Source organism: Ursus maritimus, unplaced genomic scaffold (genome assembly GCF_017311325.1).
Source record: "Ursus maritimus isolate PB19 unplaced genomic scaffold, ASM1731132v1 scaffold_1, whole genome shotgun sequence".
NCBI classification, from domain to species: Eukaryota; Metazoa; Chordata; class Mammalia; order Carnivora; family Ursidae; genus Ursus; species Ursus maritimus.
This window is the reverse complement of record NW_024423343.1, coordinates 6,840,305-6,864,013: the sequence shown is the minus strand read 5'-3', so window position 1 is coordinate 6,864,013 and position 23,709 is coordinate 6,840,305. Positions and strand designations below refer to the sequence as shown.

The 23,709-nt window shown below is 52.0% G+C and overlaps 1 protein-coding gene across 2 annotated transcripts in view; it reads left to right on the top strand.

Annotated features, from left to right (window-relative positions):
* Nucleotides 1-18,644, top strand: part of DGKD (diacylglycerol kinase delta) — a 112,464-nt gene extending 93,820 nt beyond the window's left edge. For both annotated transcript variants that reach the window (XM_040638862.1, XM_040638867.1), the window contains exons 21-30: nucleotides 40-147; nucleotides 1,149-1,262; nucleotides 2,334-2,468; nucleotides 2,778-2,929; nucleotides 4,543-4,654; nucleotides 4,739-4,831; nucleotides 5,811-5,930; nucleotides 13,625-13,742; nucleotides 15,065-15,195; nucleotides 16,454-18,644. In XM_040638862.1, coding sequence (XP_040494796.1) covers nucleotides 40-147; nucleotides 1,149-1,262; nucleotides 2,334-2,468; nucleotides 2,778-2,929; nucleotides 4,543-4,654; nucleotides 4,739-4,831; nucleotides 5,811-5,930; nucleotides 13,625-13,742; nucleotides 15,065-15,195; nucleotides 16,454-16,543 — 1,173 coding nt within the window. In that variant the 3' untranslated portion in view covers nucleotides 16,544-18,644. The remainder of the gene's footprint in view (nucleotides 1-39; nucleotides 148-1,148; nucleotides 1,263-2,333; nucleotides 2,469-2,777; nucleotides 2,930-4,542; nucleotides 4,655-4,738; nucleotides 4,832-5,810; nucleotides 5,931-13,624; nucleotides 13,743-15,064; nucleotides 15,196-16,453) is intronic.
* The last annotated feature ends 5,065 nt before the right edge of the window (nucleotides 18,645-23,709 follow it).

Genomic DNA, 23,709 nt, shown 5'->3' with positions numbered 1-23,709 from the left:
TCTTTCTTTTTTCCTTTTTCCGGCATTTCTACTACGCAGTGTGATGGGCGACCTATCCCACTCCCCAGCCTCCAGGGGATTGCTGTCCTGAACATTCCCAGCTATGCTGGAGGGACCAACTTCTGGGGAGGCACCAAGGAAGATGATGTACGTACTGGGGTCCTGGGCGGCATGGGCCCAAGGTGGGTGTGGGTAATCCCTCAAGTATCCACCACTTCAGGCCCTGATGGGGCATTCTGCGTCTTAGGGCTCTCTTAGTGGTGCAGAGGTATGGACAGGACTCCTTTGTGCTGGTCGTCGGGGTACAGTGGAGAACAAGACAGATAGGGTCCCCCTGCCCATGAGTAGAGGAGCCGAGCAGGACAGGATGTGGTCAGGGGTATAGGTGCGATGCGGAAGCCAGGCCCGACTCCAATTTGGGGCAGTCTGGGAAGGCTTCTCAGAGGAGGGGACATCTACACTGAGACCTGAAGGAAGACTTGGGGTTGGCCAGGTCAGGTGGGAGGAGGGTGCGGGGTGGGGAGTCTGTTCCAGGGAGTTGCTGGAACAGCATACGTGAAGGCTTAGTGGTGACACAGGATGTGGCACGGAGAAGGTTCTCTGACAGTGCCCAGTGGGTGGAAGGCAGACAAGCTCGAGCCCCATGTAGGGTTGTGTCATCCAGGGAAGAAGGTTGGAATTTCTCCTAAGAACTGTGGAAGGCGTTGATGGCCTTTAACCAGGGGCGTGACTTTCTTCGTACATAATAGCTAACAGAAATAGTGAATGTGCACTGCACACTTAGGATGCCCTGGTAGCTGTTGTAAGCACTGGGCATGCGCTACCCGGTCCTCATAAGAGCACACCGGCGTTAGCCCTGGTTCACAGATGACGGGGCTGAAGACAAGAGAAGTTAAGTGACTTGCTTGAGGTCACACTGCAGGCAGTGGCCACTCAGAGATTTGATTCCTGGCGGCTGGTTTCAGGGTCTGTCCTAGAAACCCCCTCAGTAGCGCATTCGCCCCACAGCTGCCTCTCATTTAGGACACACCACCCCCTGGTAGTGCCCCCGTCTGTCTCTAACCAGAGTGGTGGCCGGGAGAGGGAGCACCGAGGGGTGTGCGGGGAAGTTCAGAGCAGAGGTCAGCTCTTGACACTGGTCCTTGCAGACTTTTGCAGCTCCGTCATTTGATGATAAGATCCTGGAGGTGGTCGCCGTGTTTGGCAGTATGCAGATGGCCGTCTCTCGTGTCATTAAGCTGCAGCATCACCGAATTGCCCAGGTACCGGCCGTGGTCCTGCAGGTGGGAGGGACCTGGGAGGCAGTCAGGCCCGCACATGTTTGGAGAGGCAGGGCCTGGCGCAGAGCCAGTCTCCTGCATCAGTGTACTCCTTGCACAGAGCCCAGGAGAACGGGTGCTTTTCCAGGACCACCTACGGCCCTGCCTTCTGGCCCAGAGCCCTTCCTCACCTGCTCTTTTTGACAGTTAAACGACACTCTTTCAGCATTGGGGCCCACTTGAATCCTGCCTGAGCTCTCTGCTCAGGCTTTCTCTGTGGGTGCCCACTGTCCCTGCCCCCTTCTGTTGAGGTGGGATGAGAAGAGACAGGCCCGACCGAACTCAGCCCGTGTCTGCGGCTTTCAGCAGCAGCATCCTGAGTTCAGGAACGGAGGCTGAGCAGTGAGCAGTGGAGAAAGCATGGTCTCATCTGCTGCTCTAAGGTCCAGCTGGAGAGGGGAGACCCAATGGGGGGGGGGGCTCCCCAGTACTTATTTCTGGTGATTGGTTGGCGAGGGTGGTGTTCTTATGCATAAGTTAGTGAGGAGGCTGATAACCTAGCCCACCTGAGCCCCACGCAGTGACTTTCTAGTCCTTCCGGCCTCTGTTTGCCTCCACTTAGGGTAGGGTGTTTAAATTTTATGATTTTAACTTTGGGCAGTATTTTTTGTTGAAAAGAGAAGCAGTGCATCGTTAACCACTTGTTGGGAGGGTTTACCCTGTTCTGGGAGCGTTCGCATGTGTGCAGGGCCCTGTGGCTCTTGACGCTCATGAGTCCCCACCCTGGGTCTGGTGCTTGTGTCTGACCACTGAGGTCTCCTTGCTGTGGTCTCAGATGCAGTGCTGGGTAAGGCGACGGTGGGCTCAGGACAGACCCTTGGGCTGCATGAGCTGTGCCCCAGGTGAGGATGCTCTGACCGCAGTGGTGGTCAGCAGCGGGCGTGGTGTCCCCCAAACATCAGCTGCCATGTGCAGGGGCACATAGGACAGGAAGGCTCCTGCGGTGGCGAGATACAGCCCCTTGGCTCCTTGGTCCCACACGGTGCACAAATAACGGCTGTGATGTTTGCTCAGTGTCGCACGGTGAAGATTTCCATCCTGGGGGATGAGGGCGTACCTGTGCAGGTGGACGGAGAGGCCTGGATCCAGCCTCCAGGATACATTCGGATTATCCACAAGAACCGGGCACAGACGCTCACCAGAGATAGGGTAAGAAAGGCTGCCTGCGGGGACCCAGAGAGAACACACCTGTCCCAGGGCTCACCTGCAGGCATACCTGTGCGCCTTCTTGAAGAAGGCCCGGAGTTTCGAGTGTTTTGTTCTAGGAATTTACTTTTGTTAGACTCAGAATTTAAGTGAACAGGGGTGTAATTTCCAGGACCATCCCCCCTTCCAGTGTGTAACAGAGTTCTGTCTCCCCCTTTCTGGCTGTTGTCCAGCGAGTATCCCAGCAGTGTTTGCCGTGCTTGCCTCTCGAGAGAGCGGTGCACGGTGTGATACTGCCGCCCTGTGCCCTAGGCATTTGAGAACACCCTCAAGTCCTGGGAAGACAAGCAGAAGTGTGAATTGCCTCGCCCTCCATCTTTCTCTCTGCACCCGGGGATCCTGTCTGAGGAAGAGGCCAACCAGATGGACCATTTTGGGCAGGCGGCGGGAGCCCTCATTCACAGGTGGGTCCTGGCCTTCCCTGTGCGGTTAGCCTCCCTGCTGGAGCTCCTGGGCCCCTGACGGCCTCGAGGCTCCACGTTCATCGCTGGGGTGCAGGCATGGCATTCCTCCTCCCGGGGCTTATGTGTCAGTCTGCCTCCTTCCTCAGGGCCCAGCTAAGGTTTCTGCGGGCCCTTGGCTTTGGTTTATTTCCACTGACTTTCAGAGATTGCTCGGAGTTCATGTAGATGGAAGCTTAAAATCCACAGGTGTTTTCAGAGCCAGCTCACAGATGTAAAAACCTATCTGGATTCCTCAGAATAGTCCACTTACTGCCTTTTCTGCTTTATCCCAGAGAGCAGGTTTGTTATTAAAAAACAAACCTTGTAGTTATTAGAAAAAAAAAAAAAAAAGCCAAACCCACCAGTACCCAAAGGCATTTCCTTCTCTTACTCTGTCTTTGAGCCGGGCACTGGCATCCGTTGTGCCTCACTCTGGAAGGGTCATTCAGCCTGGTGACCTGTGCCCTCTCACTTGCCAGATCCTGTGACTCTCTTTGGCCACTATCTGGTTCTGGTTTTCAACTGTATTTCCCCTCCCTGGTCACCCCTGAGGCCACACGCTGGCCTGGTGCTCCTTGACTTTGCCTCTGTGCTGCTTTATAGCTTCCTCCTCCTCTACCCCTGCCGGGAGCACTGTTGCCCTGTGGGCTCTGAGCTCTGCGTGGCCTTCCGGCCGGTTCTTCTGCCCTTTCCCCCGGCATCAGGCTCTCAGCCTGTGGGTTGGTAGCTCTCCCAGGATTCCTGTAGGCACTTCTGGGTCCACGTCCCCAAGAGCATGTCCTGTACTGTGCTGTGCCTGCTGTCTCAAGTAGCCAGCACCACTTCCTGCCGTGTCCTGTCTCCTGCCGTCCCGCGCCCCCCTCCATGGCCAGATCAGTATCCGGGCTTGATGACTTCACTTCTTATGTTCTTTCTCAGTTCCTTGTTGTAGAACACGTTTCTAGCTTCCTTCTGTCTTCATTCTTGTCCCCTCAAAGCCTGTGGTGTCCCCACAGGTGGGGACTTGCCATCTCATTGTCTTGTTTACAGTCCAGCAGCTGCTCCTGGTTTTCCCCAGGGTAGGACAAGTGGTTCCCCATCCAGCTTCCCTGACTTGTATGCTCCCTCTATCCCTGGGCTCTTGCTGGTCTGACCCTGTCACCACCCTATATTCATGTAGGTCTTTTGGGCAAGGGGCTGCTGGGGCCATGTCCTGGGGTCTGAGCCTTTTGAACCAGGATCATCCCCATCGAGAAGGGTCCTGTCATCCTCATTTATAGAGTAGGGAAGGCAAAGTCCCCTCTCAGGAACGATCAGCTGTCTCCACACAGCAGGGCTGCAAACCATGCTACCCGTCAGCTTGCCATTTTACAGGGTGTGAGTCTCATTTTGGATATTTTCCTCCCTGGTCGAGTTTCTTGAAAAACTTGGATTTTGTTGTCACATTTCCCATTTAAGACCTGCTGTGTTTGCCATTGGCTGAGCTGTGTCTGCGTTGGCCCTCTGGGTTGAACCTGGGCCTGTGTTCGAGTGAGGTGACGTTATAGGCTGCCCCTTCATCTGGTCTGATGAGTGCCATGTTTCTTTCTCTCTAGTATCCGGGAGATAGCGCAGTCCCATCAAGACATGGAGCAGGAGCTTGCCCACGCTGTCAATGCCAGCTCCAAGTCCATGGACCGAGTGTACGGCAAGCCCAGAACCACAGAGGTGCCTGTGCTTTTCAGGTTTTGCTCCTCTGGAGTCCTGTAGCCCTTGGGCCTTCTACATGGGTTTCATTCTGGTTCCTCTCAGGGGCTGAACTGCAGCTTTGTCCTGGAAATGGTGAATAACATCAAAGCTCTGCGCAGTGAGACAGAACTGCTGCTGGCTGGGAAGATGGCTCTGGTAAGCCGAGGGGCCGGCCTCTCACTGTGCCTGCAGTGACCGTGGTGCAGAGGGCAGCGGATTTTAACCTGAAGTGCCTGGCTTTAAGAATTCTAGACTCGGTGTTGGGGCCTTGGAGGTCATCTGATCTTGTAACATGGTTGGTTCTCCAGTCCTCTGACCACATCTCAACCACATCATCTCTAGCGTGTTAGACTCCTGTGGACAGAACCACCTTTGTCACTGCCCACAGAATTCTACCTTAGATATCCACAGGCGTGGAGCTATCTGCCTGTGACCAGGCAGGCGGGCCCTGTTTTCAGACACGCTGTGCTGTCACCCTTCCTCACTCAGCCCTTCCAACCTGGCTGAGGAGTCAGCCCCGGGCAAGCATGCAGGTTGGGTTTCATTGAATTGCAGAAGCTAAAATAGGGAGACCCGAGGGATGGCCTGGCCAACCTTCTTGTTTTAAAAAATGAGGACGTGGAGGTTAAGGAGGTAGAGTGACTTGCTGAAGATCACACATCTAGAGAACTACCCCAAAAGGCTAGTTTCCATGTCCTCTAGTCTTCATTTCAAAGTAGTCTGCTTTTCTGAATGTGATGGCAGCTGCTTTGCTGCCTCATAGCATTTCCTGCACTCTGCTGCAGGTGGTCTGGTCCTGTCCTCTTTCTGACATAGGAGTTCCAAGGTAAACCAAAGTAGGTGAAGTGTCAGCGCTGCTAATTCAGTTTTCAGACAAGCTTGGTTTTTTCCAGTATTTATGAAAGGAGAGTTTTGATTGCCTCACCTGATCCTGCATAGAAGGGGAGGATCTGAATTTGGCACCTTTAGCCAGTGCTGTATGACTTAGTTTCCTTAGAAATTTTTATAAGAACTGTCGAGAAACAGATTGCTTTCCCTGGAACAGAGTGCATGCCTGCATGGGGGCTTTGCTGTGGCCCCAGCTCCTTAGTGCTAATAACCAGCTGTGTCTCTCTTTCCTTCCTGCCTGGAGCAGCAGTTGGATCCCCCTCAGAAAGAGCGGCTTGGGGCTGCCCTCACAGAGATGGACCAGCAGCTCAGGAAGCTGGCGGACACCCCCTGGTTGTGCCAGCCCATGGAGCCTGGTGATGAAGAGGTATGTGGGTCACAGGGCTTCAGCTTGGGCACCCCTGGATGCAGTGGCTTTCCCTTCAGTACCTGTAATCACTGTGATCTGTGCAGCTTTGAGGCTAAGATGGTGTCCATTTTGCAGTCCCTGATAGGACTTCTCAGCACTTCTGTATTAAAACGTCTTGGAGGTATGGAAAAAGACTGGCAGGTAGGAAGGAGTTGGGAGTTAGTATTGAGCATATTGATGCCTGGGTACATGTAGCCTTCAGGAACAGAATGGCAGGGCTGGCCAGGACGTCGATAAAAGGCTGAGCCTAGCCTCACTGTCCCTGGTGTGAAGACACATTGGTTGGATAAATGGCAGCTTCTTGAGTTTGTTGTTGACAGGGACAGAGTTGGTGTGTTCCACTCAGTCACACTTCTCTTTTGCATGTATTTAGAGACTCCAGCTTGCCATACTCCTATAGCCAGAGACTCCAGCTTGCCATACTCCCTATAGCCTGGGCATATTGCACCCTGGGATGTTGTTGCCTCCTGCAGCAGGTCAACAGGCAGGAAGAGCCCAGGAGAGGTACTTGTTGGGTGGTCAGTTTTGTGGGCAGCATCTTGATAAAGGTGAACAGTAGATTTAGAAAAGAACAGTCTTTTCTATCAGGGATAGTATAGAAGTGGGCCAGGAGAAAAGTTCATCCTAGGGTAGGGTACTACAGTCTTGCAAGAGAAAGAACTGTTAGACATCACACATCTGGTACCCCTACCGCCAAGTGTTGTTTGTTAGAACCTGTTGGTAGCAGTAAGGTGAGAGTACAGAGGAAGGCTACAGCAGGCTCTCCTATTCTCTGAAAATGCAGGCATTTGTTGACAAGTGCAAACCCTGCATGGAAAACTGACTCTGAGGCTTTCCAGTGAAATAGCAAAACTCAGTAACTTAAAATATGAGGACATTTTGGCTTAAAAGGACTGGCCAAGCTCATCAAAATTAGTTAAATTGGTAACTATAAATATAAAATTTTCATTTAAAAGAAAATTACTAAAATGATAATATAGAGAATACTTAATAGATGGAACAATAACATAGCTCAGGATTTCCAGATTAAGTTACCAAAGCTTGTAAAGTGGACAGTGAGGTGGGGAGGCTGGGAAGAAGACATGGACAGAGGAATGAAAGCACATTAAGATGGAAGGTTAAAAAAAAAGAAAAGGTTCTTGACTTTGGTAATTAGGGAAATGCTGAGTTAGTATTATCCTTAAAAACTTAAAGGTAGTTTCTAGTAGAATTGAAAAGATTTATGTTTTTCCAAATCAGTTTTCCGAAAACAAAAACAAAATATAATCTACATGATAAAAGAAAATAAGGGATTTAAAAAAAAACAGAGAGGTAGGCAAACCATAACAGACTCTTAACTACAGAGAACAAACTGAAGGTTGATGGAAGGAGGTGGGCAGGGGATGAGCTAGATGGGTGATAGGTATTAAGGATGGCACTAGTTGTGGTGAGCACTGGGTGTTATGTGTAATAAGTTATGAATCACTAAATTCTCCTGAAACCAATATTGCGTGATATGTTAACTAACTGGAATTTAAATAAAAACCTAAAAAAAAGGGAGTAGTAAAGTGTAGCTAACAGCATACAAGTCATATAACAGAAAATGAGGTAGCTTCCCCTCTCAAAAGCAAATTATTATAAGATTGTGTTAAAAAGGAAATCTAACCATGTGCCAATCACAGGAGTCCAGTTTTCTCTCCCTATCCCCACGAAAAACTTACAACACAGAAAGATTAAAACAATTTTAAGAAAACATACAAAAACTGAAGTAAATTTTAATGTAAAAACAGAATTGTAATAAATGATAAAAAGATCGTTTTACACTAGTAAAGTGTAATTTTATAATCTTAAAATTTATTTTTGTCCCTTTGATCTATCAATTACCATTGAATTCTCTGATCATGAATATAGATACTTCAATTTACGGTTGTGTTTTTTTGCTTTCTGTGTTTTGAGGATATGTTATTGGGTGCATATAGGTTTTATTGTTATGTGAAGACAGTAATTCTTTAGTAATTCTTTTTAGGTTTACTTGTTTGGTATTTTCATTTTCATACTTTTACTTTAAAGCTTTATTTGGGGCGTGTTGCTTATAAATAGCATATTGTCAAATTGAGGTTTTATTCAGTCGGGTACTCTTCATTTTAACTGAAGAGTTCAGTCTATTTATATTCATTGTGATTACTGATATATTTATCTGTATATTTTGCCATATTTTGTGCTTTGTGTTCCACTTTTCTTGTTTCTTTTAATTTCTCCTTCTTGATTGGTAAGTCTGTCACACAACTCTCTTTGTCCCCTCTAGTAATTTGGAAATACAAGCTATCTATTCTTTTAGTGACTACCCCCCGAATTTTAATTTTAATTTACATAAAATCTGTAAAGCAAAAAGTTCTTGAAATGAGAGAAAGTGACAGAAACCAAATTGTAGTGTGAACCATCCCTCTCAGTCCATGAATAATGAGATAAACTGTATCACAGCATATGAACAAAAGAAAAGTGAAAAAATGTGTGTGTGTGTGTGTATCATGTTTCTCCACAGAGAGAATTTTATACTCTATAAAGAGGGAATATGTTTTTTTTCCTCTTGCCCATAGGAACACTTTCAAAATTGGATCATATTCTTTTTTTTTTTTTTTTAAAGATTTTATTTATTTATTTGACAGAGATAGAGACAGCCAGCGAGAGAGGGAACACAAGCAGGGGGAGTGGGAGAGGAAGAAGCAGGCTCATAGCGGAGGAGCCTGATGTGGGGCTCGATCCCATAACGCCGGGATCACGCCCTGAGCCGAAGGCAGGCGCTTAACCGCTGTGCCACCCAGGCGCCCTAAAATTGGATCATATTCTAGATAAGCAGTAGTGACAGTGGAAAACTCTTTGTTATTATAGAAATTGAGAGGAAGAGTTTAGAAACTTCTAAGCAATTAACAGAAAAACTTTATTTCTCAACTGTTGAAAATAATAAAAAATTGAGGCATATACTTTATCCTTTTTTGGTTTCATTGCTTTAGTAATTTATTTTACTGTATTTCATTACAGTATGAGTCCACTATGGATTGGACATTATTTAAGTTGGTTCCTTTTCGGGAGTGGTTTGAGCAGCACAATGCTGGGCCACAGGAAACCTTAGATACCAACTCAAAGTAGAAGTGGTACCAGCTGTCAGCTGCGGGCCCTGTGCTCCCATGCCCTCCATGGTGGGTAGCTTCCTCCTGTACACAGATTCCCTCTGAAGGTGGGGAGGGCTAGGATTTTGCTCAGTTCATGGGCAGTGTAGCAGCTGCTGCAGTGGGAGGCTTGCAGCCTGGTGCCTGGTTGCGGGGTGAACGCAGTCAACTTGGTTTGTTTGGGACTTTCAGGTCTTAGTACTAAAAGCCTCTGTTTCAAGGCTTGTGGTTCCAAAGCTTTAAGCCTAAAAGTATTTTCAAAACAAATTATCACCAAATGTAGAGCCACTGCAGAAACAAACCAGCATAAGTCCCCCCTGGATATCTGACCTTGTGAATCCTTTAATCCATGTTGATAGTGGCCCTGGTTTCTAGGGTTCCTAGTTGTGGGCTGGTGAGACGGTGCAGGGTGACAGGTACGAAGTTGTGCAGATGGTGCCAGGGGCAGGTTAGTTGCAAAACCAGAAACCCTCTGGAGCCAGGGCAGAGCGGAGAAGGGCTGGGGTAGTGTTAGTGCAGGCATTCATCCCATGGAACCTAAGGCCAGAAACTGCTGCCAGGTGTCCCGGGAGTGACAGGAAGACCACGCTTGCTCTTGGGGCCTTCTGGGCTTCCCAGGGCTCCTGGCTTCTCCCCCTTCTCTGCTGGCTGCCTCACAGCTCAGCACTCCAGGCTCTGGGACTCTGGCTTGGTTTCACCCACGCAAGGGGAGAGATGGGGGTGAAGTACAGAGGGCAGAGGGAAGCTTGGAGGGCATGGTGCCACATTTCTACTAACATAAAAATAGGACAGTTATTTCTTTGAAAGCAAAAAAAAAAAAGTTGACAAATCTGTGAGCTAGTTCTTTGAAAGTACAGTTGACTCTTGAACAATACAGTTTTGACTGCGTGGGTCCACTTACATGCAGGTTTTGTTCTGATAAATATAGTGCAGTACTGTAAATGTATTTTCTCTTAGGATTTTCTTAACATTTTCTTTTCTGTAGATTACTTTTTTGTAAGAATACAGTATATGATATACATACAAAATATGTGTTAATTTATTCTTTATGTTATTAGTAAGGCTCTTTGGGGAGTCAGAAGTTATACATGGATTTTCAACTTCATGGGTAGGCGTTGGCACCCCTGATTCTACATTGTTCGGAGTTTAACCATAAAGTACAAGAAATTAAATCACTCTGTGGCAAATATAATCAAGGGAAGTTTGGACAGTATGAAGTGATAAAGGTCATGTAACAATAGATAAGAGAATAAATCAAGTTATACTATTTTCAAAGAAATGCTAATTTTAAAATCTCGCTGAAACTGTTGAAACTTCAGGAAAAATTTAAACTATACAGATTGAAATATAAAGACATTTAAAAAAGAATAGCCACAGAACAACTTGAAAAAATAATTATCTCTGAAGGAAAAATGTAAAGGAATATGTAATTTCCATATATAAGAAACAGCATCAAAGCTAGGAAAAGATGGACATTGGCCCAGTTTGTGTTTTAAATTGTGATAAGAAACACACAAAATTTACCATATCTGTTGTTTTTAAGTGTACAGTTCAAGTAGTGTTAAGTATATTCGCATATTGTGAAGCAAATCTTTGGAACTTTCAGACAGTTATTTTTTTTAGAAATGATCACATCTGATTTCAAAATTCCATATTATCAGTAGCTCCATAAAAACAGTTTATTTTATTTAATCTTTTTTTTTTTTTTTTAAAGATTTTCTTTATTCATTTGAGAGAGAGCGCGCACAAGCAGTGGGAGGGGCAGACGGAGAGGAAGAAACAGACTCCCTGCTGAGCAGGCATCCCGACATGGGGCTCGATCCCAGGACCTGGAGATCATGACCTGGGCCGAAGGCAGACGCTTAACCATCTGAGCCACCCAGGCGCACCTCTTGGGGGCCATTTTAAACAGTGACAGCACCAACAAGCATAAAATGTGAACATTAGGACACTACGGAGACTGAAAAAGATGCTTGTTTAGTGTATGAGAACTGAGACAAGAAGGCAGATGCTTAACCATCTGAGCCACCCAGGCGCCCCAAAAGTTTCTTTAAGTCAAATAATTGAAAGCAATTTTTTATAAAAGAATTCTGGTTGGAAAGTGCAGAGGGATTGAAAGGCCATTTTGTGCCCCTCGAGGAAGTGCTCGATTTCCGGCAGGTCATCCATGGGTGGTGGCACCTGTGGCAGTAGAAGCCGCTACCCTGGGAAGAGGACAGCAGGCTCACCTGTTGGGAGGTGGTTGCAAGCCTGTGGCACTTCTGGTGACACTGTCCTATCTGAAGGCCGGAATCTGGATCCAATCAGTGGCTTCCTGAGGGGGGCGGTGGGGGGCCCTGCCTCTCCCAGGGAGCTGTCAGTCCGTCAGAGTCAGAAGATGAGTGGCTTACAGGACAGACAGCTGGTTTCTCTGCCGGTGAAGGACAAAGCTGGTGAGCCCGAGAGCCAGAGCAGCTGAGTGTCACTTGTGGCCCTCATGAAGGTCCTGATTCAAACACACCAACTATGAGGATAAACCTTTGGAATGGGTGGGGTGATGTGATATTATTAGATACATACGAATTCTTGCTAGTGCCAGTGTGATGATGGTGCTGAGGTTAGATGCTTTAAGAAGAGAGTATTCCTGTCTTGTCGGGTTGCATACTGAAGTCTTTGTGGGAGGAGGGAGTAGTTTGATGTCTGAAATTTGCTTAATTTAAAAGGTGGGGGAGACAAAGTAAGATCATGTGTTGATAATCAGGCTCATTATGCTGGTTTCCCCATTTTATGAACGGATGAAAATACCCGTATTAAAAGTTAGAAGTAGGGGCACCTGCATGGCTCAATCAGTTAAGCGTCTGCCTTCGGCTCAGGTCATGATCCCAGGGTCTTGGGATCGAGTCCCACGTCCGGCTCCCTGTTCAGCGGGGAGCCTGCTTCTCCCTCTACCTCTGCCCTTTTCCCCTGCTCATGCACTCTGTCAAATAAATAAATAAAATCTTTAAAAAAAAATAATGAAAGTAGAAATAAATGTAATCCTCATAATGCATTTTTAAAAAAAGAAATTGTAGTGGCGCCTGGGTGGCTTAGTCGTTAAGCATCTGCCTTCAGCTCAGGTCATGGTCCCAAGCGTTCTGGGATCGAGCCCCGCATCGGGCTCCCCACTCAGCGGGAAGCCTGCTTCTCCCTCTCCCACTCCCCCTGCTTGTGTTCCCTCTCTCGCTGCCTCTCTCTTTGCCAAATAAATAAATCTTAAAAAATGAAAAATAAAAAAAAAGAAATTGTAAAGTCAGGCATAGGATTCTATTTGGGCCTTTTGGGAGAGCAGCTGCGGGTCACTGTGAGCGCCCCTCCTGTGGGTGCACTGAGGGACGGAGGCGGGCGCCCACCAGTCTCAGCACAGAAGAGCCTGGTCGCCTGGGCGCTAACAGTCTTTAATGGAGCAGCTGTTAGAATCGATGGTTGATAATTTTGCCAACTTAAATTGTAAAAACAAGTTCCTTGAGCACTGCAGTCATTGGTTAGGAATACCATTGTGAGAGGTCTCTTTTCTATTAGAAAACCTGAAGCCTGAAACGCCTCTGATCAGAAATGCACGAAGGGGACTCTTGGGCACCAGGAGGGTTGGAGGCACGACAGAGCATGTTCCCGGATGTGAGGACACGTACTCTTCCCCCACTCTAGATTTGGTGGGATTCTAGTGAAAATCCCTGTGGCGTTTTTTTCAGCGGGATCACATGTCCCTTTCAGATCTGCAAGTGTCATAAAGCTGCCAAGTCTGACCATGCAAGTCAGTGTGGGGATGTCAGTAGACAGGGCCCTGGGGCGAAGTCCAGGCCCTCGGGGGCAGGAAGAGACAGGTGCACCTGGGACACAGGAAATTCTGCTTTATTTATGAATACAGGGGTAGTATGTGTGCCCACGGAAATCCAGGCACGTGTATCGTGTGTGCAAGAGCATTCTGACCGCAGAGACCCCGGCCGCAGTGTCTGTGCGAGCACACTCGGACCAGCTGGGAAGGGGCAGCATCAGCTCCGCCTGCTTCGTAGGCATCCCTGTGAGGGTGGCGGCGGCAGGGACCCAGTGCCGCATCCCTCCACGGTGCTGCTTTGGGAAGTAGGTCCCAAGGAAAGAGCACGAAGTGCTGGAAAAGCTTTGTTTAGAAAGACTCAAATCCTGCTAGTCCCAGCCTGCTGTGCACCTCTGGAGGATTGGCTGTGACCTACTGGGTAATCTTTGTAGAATGTGCTGGTATTTAGGTAATGTTCATGAAGCTTTTTAATCACATGAGAAACACGTTATGAAATGAAGGAACTCGAATGTGAGATTAGACACTGTGTGATGACTGTGAAACCACCTTTAAAAGGTGTTACAGATCAGTCCCTGCAAGCCTAGAAACCAAGGGGGACACCAGAGTAAAGCAGGGACCGAGCCCCCTCCCCGCCTGCTGCCCTGCCTCTCGGACTGACGTGTGACTCAGGCCTGGCTGCATCAGGGTCTGACTCCCTTCTCTCATTTCCCCCACAGAATGTGATGCTGGAGCTTTCCAAACGCAGCCGCAGTGGCAAATTCCGCCTGGTGACGAAGTTTAAGAAGGAGAAGAACAGCAAGAACAGAGAAGCTCGCAGTAGCCTGGGAGCCCCGGGTACCTGCCCTCCTGCTGTCCTTCTGGCTGTCCGCGCTGGCTGTGGGGGCCCTTGTGGTCTCTGCTTTCTCCCGTGGCCTCGCGGCTCTTCCCCGTGGTCCCCGACCACGACCCCTGTCTCAGCCTGCGCCGCGCTGTCCATCTGTGGCTAGGGAGCTGTCCCTGCACTTCCGGCCCTGTGTTGTCGCTCCTGCCCGGAGTCACTCCCTGACTGACACCACGCTGCCCACCTGCCCTGGATTGCGGGTGCAAGGGCGGAGGGGGACAGCAGAGGTGACAGGACACTCAGAGACACAGAGCTCACACTCAGGTCTTGTGCAGGGCCCACTGGGCCTGTCTCTTGTGAGGGGCTCCCGGTCCCCGGCTGATGACTCATGGGTCCAGGCCCCGAGCTGGAGCCCAAGCCACCAGAGCTTGCGGCCGGGGATGTCAGTAGATAATGGCACTCGAGGACATTTTTGGGGGAGTCCATAAGCTGGGGCTCTGAGCATGGCTGTTTCTGGTGCTCTCAGGTGTTGGGCAGCCCCTGGTTTGGATTTGTGGGTAGTGGTCACTCCCTTTGATTTCTCTTCTTCGCATGTTTGTCCAGCGGTTGGGTTTCTTTTAATGACGGTGGCTCTGACTACATGAGATCTCTGCCTGTTTCCCTTCCTGCCGTGGACCAGAAGTGACGTGAACCCTCTAGAGAGGAGGGCAGGCTGGCTTCAGCGGCACAGTCACATTGGTGTTTCTCTCTTGCTTGGGGGTGTCCAGTCCTCCTGGGACACGGGAAACGTCTAGGCTGATGGCCCACCTGGCAGGAACAGACCACAGCCCCTTCCCCTTGAGAGTCGGTGGCTCCCTGCTGCCTTCTGCATGGCTCTGGGCGGCGCCTGTGGCTGCATGGCGGGTGCCGGCTGCTGGGGGCGTGTGTCGGGTCCCCACTGCTGGGGCGTCTCAGGTGCTGGCTGCCGGGGTGTGTGGGGAGCCGGCTGCTGGCGCGTCTCGGGTGCTGGCTGCTGGGGCGTTTGGGGAGCTGGCTGCCGGGTCATCTGGGGAGCTGGCTGCTGGGGCGTCTGGGGAGCTGGCTGCTGGGGCATCTAGAGTGCTGGCTGCGGGGGTGTCTCAGGTGCTGGCTCCTGGGTTGTCTCGGGAGCTGGCTGCTGGGGCATCTAAAGTGCTGGCTGCTGGGCGTCTGGGGTGCCGGCTGTTGGGGGCATCTGGGTGCTGACTTCTGGGGCGTCTTGGGATGTCTGCTGCTGGGTGTCTCAGGCGCCGGCTGCCACCTGCCTCGCGCTGGGCTCTGGGCACTCATTGCATTCGTGCTTTTCCGTCTCTGACAGTTCACCTCTGGGGGACAGAGGAGGTTGCTGCCTGGCTGGAGCACCTCAGTCTCTGTGAGTATAAGGACATCTTCACGCGACACGACATCCGGGGCTCCGAGCTCCTGCACCTGGAGCGGAGGGACCTCAAGGTACTTCCACAGCGTCTCCTGGGAACCCGCCCTGGGCTTCCCTGTGCTCCCTTCTCTGTCCCCTCCCTCTGACCTGGCCACGTCCCAGCATCAGGGCTCTCCTCATGGTTCTCTTGTGCACGGCTCAGGGTGACGCATGGCGGTGGCTGAGAGACCACCTCTGCCTCCGGCAGAGATGTCGCTGCCCGCCAAAGCCAAAGTGGACGTAATGGGGCGAACCTTGCCTTTTTTAACCTAATTGGACAAATGATCTGTTTTAACCTTAAAAATCCTGTTGAGGGGAGGCGCTTGGCTGGCTCAGTGGGTAGAGCGTGTGACTCTTGGTCTCAGGGTTGTGGGTTCGAGCCCCACATTGGGGGCGGAGCCCACTTAAAAAAACTCTGTTGGGGGACACAGCTCTGTGCTGAGTCAGCCTCAGAGCTCTGTGTGACGACGGCCCCCAGGACACGCGGGTCCCTCTCCCTTTGGAGCTGACATGCAGGCACCCCGCGGGGATGCTGCAGGTTCTGTCCCAGACCCCTGTGAGGAAGCGGGTCTGAGCTGTTTGGTTTCCCAGGGCACACGAAAGCCACGTTTATAACATACTGCAGTCTATTAAGTGTGCAACAGCATCACGTCCCCGAAATGTGCCTACCTTAATGAAAAAATACTTAATTGCTAGAAACTGCTGTCATCTGACCTTTCAGTCCTAATCACTGGTCACAGATGACGGTAACAGATTTAATAGCAAAAATGTCTGAAATATCGTGAGAATTCCCAATACGTGACACAGAGGCTTGAACAAATGCTGTTGGAAAACTGGCATTGATTTGCTTGATGCAGGCTGCCAGGGGCCCTGAGCGTGTGGGGTCTGTGTGTGCAGCGCATGCGTGAGGCAGGCGGGCTGGAGCCGGGCCCACCAGGTGGGCTGCCCGCGGCCAGAGCTCGCTGGGGCCAGCCTGAGCCCGGGGCTCTCGGAGTCGCGTCCTGAGAGGGTGAGGGGCCCCCCGGGGACGTCCTGGGCAGCAGCTTTCTTGAGTCACTGCATCCACCCGCCGCCGGACCAGCGCCCTTTGTTTGTCCTGCATGACGGCGGGGCCTCTGTGGCTCACGGGAGAGGTGTGGCAGGTGTTCGCACGACTGTTCACACGTGTTCCATCTCCATCTGGTGTCACTGTCTTCATCTTTCTCCCCTCATTTGTGTTCGGAAAGATGGGTAGGAAGGCCCGCGGGGGCCCAGCCCCCTTCCTGGCGTCAGGACGCTGTCCTCTCGTTGCAGGACCTCGGCGTGACCAAGGTGGGCCACATGAAGAGGATCCTGTGTGGCATCAAGGAGCTGAGCCGGAGCACTCCTGCCACCGAGGCCTAGCTCTGGCCCTGTCGGCCTGCGTCCCCCGCACCCCCCGCGACTGAGGCCAGGCGCAGCGCCTGCCCCTTCTCATGGTGCTACTCCCTTTGCTCCAGACAGGAAGCCTCGCAGACGCCTGTTCTGTGACTGCTCCGGGGTCTCGAACACACCAACATAGCTACCTTTGAAACAGCACCTTGTCCCGCCCGGCATCATGTGGGGCGGACTGCTACCACCTCTCCGCTCTTGCTGACCTGCGACCCGGGCCGGGCCTGACCTCCTGGGCCCCGGGCAGCCCGCATTTGTCCTGCGGGTTCCTTGCCGTGAGCCCCGTCATTGCGCACCGTGTGGCATCTTCCGGGCGTGCAGACACTGGCCCAGCCGGCAGCCTCCTGCCCTGGGAAGTTCTGGGCCCAGCCACCCTGGTTCTCGGCAGCAGCCCTGCGAGGCTGCCCATGGCTGGCGTCCCGTTTATTGACGAGGTCTTTCATCTTTCACAAAGATCCTGCCTCTCCTGGCTTGAGAGCGGCAGGGATGCCTTGTCAGTCCTGTCCGTTCTCGCTTGACCTGGAGAGGAGGCAAACTCGCCCCTCCTTAAGCCAAGTAAATGGGTGGCTGTGATCTTGGGCTGACAAATCCCCTCTCCATTTGCCTTTGGTCCCTCGTCCTGGTTTGTACCCTCTCTTGAGCTGCTGACATGGGACGTTGTGTCCCCGAGACACCGTAGCCTCTCCTGTCTCTCCACAGACAGAGGACGTGTTTGCATGAGCTCGGTGTTGGGGAGAGAGAGAGCTTCCTGGGCACTGGGGAGACACCTCTCCCCATTCTGGGGGAGACCAGGCTTGGTCCCGGGCCAGTGTCCCGACAGTCTCTGACCATGTGGGTGGGTGGCTGTCTTGGGCCGTTCTGGCCCATGTCTCCAGCTCTCCTGGGCCCGGGCCTGGGAACAGTGTCTGGTTGCCAGCTAGGGCCCCATGCCCCAAAGGGGGGGGCTGAGCATCAGCATCCACAGGCCATGCCACCTCCCACCCCTGGAGTTCGCTTCACCCCTTGTCCTTGGGAGGGAACAGGGCTGTGGGTGCCGTCTGCTCACCCTTGGGGGGCCCTGGGAAGCGCACCACTGAACAGCCTCTACTTGCCACTCGCTTTGCAGGCCCCTGTGCCTCCCTTCTTACTGGTGTGCACGGTGGGCCCTTCGTGAGCCCAGCCAGGCCCACGCCTCCGGTTTGGGGGTGCTCCTGCTGGTGGCCTTCTGGGCGCCCAGCCTGTTCCTGTCCCCAAGGGTGGAGTGATGGCACTGGGTTTGGGGTGAAGAGGCCTGTGCTCCGCAGGGCGCTCTGCTGTGCCCTTGTAGGTAGACTGGGCAGCTGTGCATGGCCTTCCCCAGCCCGAGTTCTGGTGCCAGCAGGCGGCCGTTTGGGACATGGAAGGCAGAGAGGGAACATCTGGCCACCAGAAGTCACTGGCTTTCCAGGGAGAACAGGCTGAGGAAGGAGACTGTGGGGACCTGGGCCCGCGGTACTGGCACAGCATCTGCCCTGTCCTCTCTGGCAGGGACCGGGGACAAGCACGCCTGTGGCAAGGTGGGAGTGGCGGCGGCAGCTGGTGCTGAAGCTGCGGGGCCACCCCGGGCCCTCCCGGCCCTCTCTCGGGAAAGCCTGAGGGTTGGGTCAAGCATGGTGTTTAAAATTAATGTGTTGTCAGTGATGAAAACAACACTGTTTACGTAAAAACCATTTTTCTGATTCTAGTAAGTTAGAGGTGAATGGAGTGTGAGTGTCGCATGAAAGCGCATCGGTGTGGGGCCGGCGCTGTGTCCGCTGTGGGGGCCGTGTCCCCCCCTGTAGGGCTGCCACTCTGCCTGCCCCCGACGTCCCTGCTGCGGCTGGGCAAGGTCCCGCCGGGACCCCAGTCCTGTCAGTGTGGAGGGAGGAAGGAAGGGTCCTGGGGAGTCTTGGAGAAGAGGTTTTGTGCCCTCGGGTGGGGCTTCCCCCTCATATTTATGATCTTAATTTATACAGTGCCCGCCGTGGAAGCAAATGCCTCCTGTATTGCTGTGTACATACCCAATCTGGGGTTGTAAATAGGTTGTTCTGTGTATAAATAAAATCTTCCATTGTCAGATTTCTTGTTGTCCTTCCTTGTACTTTGACATAAAATATTAGTTGCCTTAATCTTTCCAAACTGGGTTCAGGATAATGTTTTTTAGTTACTCTAAAAATAAGGCGAGTTGGTGTGGCTAAAGAACAGAATGGAGAGCCACTGTGATTCTTAGGGTGCGAGTTCTTGGGTCTGTTGAATTAAAAACTCAGCAAGGAGGTAGGGCACCGGGTAGGGCCGAGGGTTCAGACTCTGTAACATGCAGCCTGGACCAACATACGAGGGTGTGTGAGGTAAGCAAAAATTCTAATCCTCCTAAATCTTTTCTATAAAACTGCAGACCAGAAGCTCTCCAATCTCTCTGTTTAACTCATAGTACCTTTATCCCAAGGGAGTAGCCTTTCCAAGCTCAAGGTCACTCTGTTATCTCCCAGTTGTCTGGGGTGAGGAATGGTGACTGGGATCACAGAATTGAAAATGAGGCTGAAAAAAGGCAGCATGGGCTTTGAATGCATTGGTTGCCTCTCCAGCAGCTCTCTGTCCCTCCCTCCTTGCTCATCGGAGCCCCAGTTGTATGGTGGTATACTCCCTCCTGTGTGGCTATCCAGGATCAAGCCTCATGGTTACAAGATTGCTGCCACCACTCCAGGCATCACACCCAAATGTGACCCAAGTCCAGGGTAAGGTGTATATGAGCAGGTGGTTGTCTCTTCTGTGTCTCTTTTTAAGATAAAAGGAACCTTTTCAGAAGCCCTGGCTTCTACTGACCTCCCCTCACGTCTCATTGTCTAGAATTGCACACAAACCCATGTGGAAGGAATGGGGCCATGTTGCTGGTGACTAATCATGCATGATACTGATGGCTAACATCTTTACAATGTTTTATGCCAGATGCTGGCCTAAGTGCTTTGCATGTATTAACTCCTTTATTTCTCCTAACAATCCTACCTCTTACAGGTGAGGAACAGGCTCGGAGAGGTTCCCAACTTGTTGCACGTCACACAGCTAGCATGTGGCAATGGTGGGAGTCATGGGGCAGGTGAGTACCTGAGATCATACCTTGAGTGCTGTCCTGTGTCCCAGGCCTGACACCAAGCTCAGCCCATGTGACAGGTGAGAAAATCGGGTTCGAACGATCACACACTGCATCCTGGCTCAGAAGCCTGGCTCCGGATGGCTTGCCGGGGGTGGGGGAGGGGCACACCTCCGTGTCTGAATGGTGGGTCTGGGGAGGGCTGCTGTGGGCTCCACCCTGACTGGCGAGGCGCACTGCATGGGGCTTGGCTCCGCTGCGTCACAAAGCAGGCAGGTGACTTCCGGGAGACCGTGTAGGGCAGGGGGAGGCCAAACGCCAGCCCCGAGGGGGCGAGGGGAGGGTGCGCGTGTAATGTGAATTGCCAGACTTGCTGAGACGGTGTGTGCAGAAGGGGAGCGGTCTTTCTAAACCGATGCTGCTTCCTTGTTAAGTCATCCTCCAGAGAAACCCGTGTGCTCTCCGCAGTTTACCTCGATCTGATCTAGCGGCGGAAGTCGTCCAAAGCTGCTTGACATGTAATGGCTCAAACCAAAGTTAATTTTTGTTCCCAGAACAGTCGAGGGCAGGTGTGTTTTAGCTCCTCGGGCTGGAGCCTCTCCACGTGTCACTTGGGGATTGGGCCACCATGGCCAAGGTAGCTCTGGGTGTCACCGTCCTGCTGGGTTGGAGGAGTGCACGTGAGGCTTCCCGAGCCCACCTGGACTTAGGTGGTTGGAAATGCGAACACCTGCCCCCACTCCATCCACCCCCCTCCCCCCGCGGCTGTGTGCCAGTGTGCTCATCACTGGCTGTCTCTGCTCTGGGGTCCCTCTTCTTTCAGGTCTCCTTGGGGGGCCTCATCAACGCACATCTTGCCCTGCATTCCTCCTTTAGGGGCTTTCTAGGTATTTTGAAGGAGGGAGGCATGTATCCCTGAGGGGACAGGAAGGGTGTCCTCAAGCTGTCCCTCGGCAGTGTTCCGTCCGCCAACGTGGCCCTCACCTGCTGCTTGGGAGGCTCACCTTGCACCTGGAGACTGATGTCTGGGACCCGGGGACTGTCCTCGGCCCCAGGCAGTGTTCCTGGTGGTGCTCTCATGTGGGTAGGTGGCCTCCATCTCCTGAACTCCGGCCTCTGCCACAGGCACCGAGGCTGCTCTGCTGGCTCCCAGCCGAGCATCTGCACTGCACGATGGCCGAGGGTGGCTTGGGGGCGAGGGGGTTAGAGAGGAAACGGAGACACAGCTGGACGCTGCATCCTTCTCCTTCCCCCTCTCTTTGTCCCACAGTCCTTTATGAAATGTGGAACTTTGATTTTTGGTGTTTCTTCTGACCCCAACTCAGTTTTTCTTCCCCTGCCGAGGGGGAGCCCTGGGGACACAGCTGGTTGTGGATATGCTTGCAGAATGCAAGGACTAGATTTTTTTCCTAAAGATAATATCTAGGCTTGCATGACTTTTTTTTTTTTAAAGAGCTTGTGTGAGGTGGGTGGGGTGAGTGGGGTGGGTGGGGTCAGAGGGAGAGGGAGAGAGAACCTCCAAGCCGGCTCCACGCCTGGCACAGAGCCCGATGCAGGCTCCATCTCAGGACCCTGACTGACATCATGACCTGAGCTGAAATCAAGAATCAGACGCTTAACCAGCTGAGCCATCCTGGCGCCCCCAGGCTTGCAGGACTTTTAACTTGTACTGATCCATTTAAATATTTTGTTCATCATGGATTTTTCTGCATTAATTTTGATTTCTAAAAATTCTGTTATTAAAACTGATCTGTCTTGACTGCTGAGTTTTTGGGCACCTTCAAGTGTTGTGCCAAGGCCTCCACTTACCTGAGGCCTGGCCCACCGCTGCCTAATCTAGTTTTGCTTGTTAGGAGCTCAGACTCTTTGGCATTTGTGGAAGCCACTGCTCGATGCCTATAAATATCAGTTTTCTATCTCCTGCGCCACTAACAGATCCCCACATCATCTGGCTGTGCCCAAATATGCCCCCTGCGGATGTGACCACATTCTCATCTCCTCTGCAGTCAAACCTCCTCTGAGGTCACTTAGTGATGTGACCAAGTTTTGGCCAAAGAAATGTAAGTATTCATTGAGATTTCTAGAAAGGTTCCTTTAAAACACGGAGATGCCTTTTTTCCTTCTGCTGCTAGCCTGGAGGGTGGACATGATGGGTGGTTCTCCAGCAGCCATCCTGGGCCATGGGATGGTGGTGAGCACAGAAACACATGTTGAGGGTGGCAGTGACAGAAGCCCAATCCTGGGCATCTCCATGGTCTCATGAAGTTCCTGGCCCCCTCCCTGCTCCCACCCCTCACTTTGTTTTGTTTTGTTTTGTTTTGTTTTATAGGCAGGAGAACTACACGTGTCTTGTTTTGTCTCTGAGTTGAACCTAATTCCTGTAGCAGTCCTTCCATAAAGATTTTATACTTGGGAAGGCAAGAGTGAAAGCATATGGAGACACGAGTTACACCTATTATACAGGTGTGAGGCCAAAAGAAAGGGCCAGGACCCCGAGGATGGGTGAGCTGGTACAAAGAAAACTTCAGGGCAGATGGGTGCACACGTGGAGCAGGCGTTTGCGGTGCACAGAGGCCTCTCTGAAGCTGCGGTCTGAGAGCACCAGTGTGGGCCTGGACGGAGGAGCCGCTCACACCAGGCATGGCAGCTCTGGCCCCGCCAGCTCAGCCCGAGGTGCTGACCTTAGAATGTGTGTCTATATGTAGCAGGAGGTGGGGCACAGCCCATTCACAGTTTTCATCACAAAAGCAAACCAGGTTTGCAAAACACAGTGGAAGAAAGCCAGCTAGCTGGGAGTTAAAGGCTTTGTCGCTCATGCTGTTGATGGAAGCAGATCAACCACGAGCTTCCTGAGTGCTCCCAGAAATCATCGCCACATCCCACGCTTGCCGGGGAAAGCCTGTGGTCACTCGGCCCCCAGGGTCATCCATTCCAGGCCTCCAGGACGTGCACACTCAGGAAGAAAGTGTCTAAGGGGTGCTACCCCAAAGGGGAGTCCTCTCAACGTCCAGGCTGGGACACCGGACATCAAACTTCTCCGGAGAGCAGGAGAACGACCTGAGGGGTAAGCAAGGGTTTGCCTCTGGGGCAGGAGCGGGAGATCGGGGATCGTGGTCTAGCTGCGTGGGTCCTGACTGCTGCATCTGTGGCCTTGTTTTCCAGAAGAGAGGTTTTGTTGTGGTCATCCTCACCCCCTTTGCACGCTGGTTCCACATCTGACTTACACTTGTCTTTCAGGCGCTGGCTGCTGAACCGTGAGGACGGATCCACTGGACCTGACCCAGAGGAGTGTGGCTTGGAGACCCCAGACCTGAGCTGGGGACACGGGCTGCATGTGAGTCACCCCCCTTGGTGGGGGCAGGGGACACCAGAAGGGGGACACAGGGTGGTCCGGGTGTAGGTGGGAACAGCTGCTAGTATTACGGTGGGTGCCGTCCTCTTTGAAACATCTGAACGGGAAGAGCCCGGCGGGGGCTGGGCCGCCTGGAGCTCCCTCTGGGCGACCGCCCCCAGCACCCCTCCCACCTCCGGTGTGTGGAGCCTGCGGTTGGCAGCCCCCTGGGGCCTGAGTTGCCAAGCCAGCCTGAATTGGGTTCAGTCACCTGGGTCCTGGCCATTACACTCTGCAGTGAGCGACATAGAGGGACCATGGTGAGTGGCTGCTCCCACAAGGGTGCGGGGGGACAGGGGGAAATGGAGCAACTGCAGGGAGCCACAGACCTCTCTTCCTCTCTGTATGGCTATCCTTGCTTCACGGTGCCTTGGGAGGTGAGTAAACACATCCACAGTGAATCTGGTCTTTCTTTTACTGACCAGGCTTTGGACAGGTGTGTCTCGGAGCACAGAACAGAGCACAGGAGAGGAGTGGGACAGGCCGGGGAGGGGGCGTCTGTTGGGGTCCTTCATAGCAAAGTGCTTTCCAGAAACAGGCATCTCTAAGCCATGATTTTTAATCATCACGAAATTCTTGGGCTCCCCCCTTTTTTTGGCCAGAAAAATGTCCTAGTGGAAGAAGGGTTTTCTGTAATGAACTACTCTTGCCACTTCTCTTTCC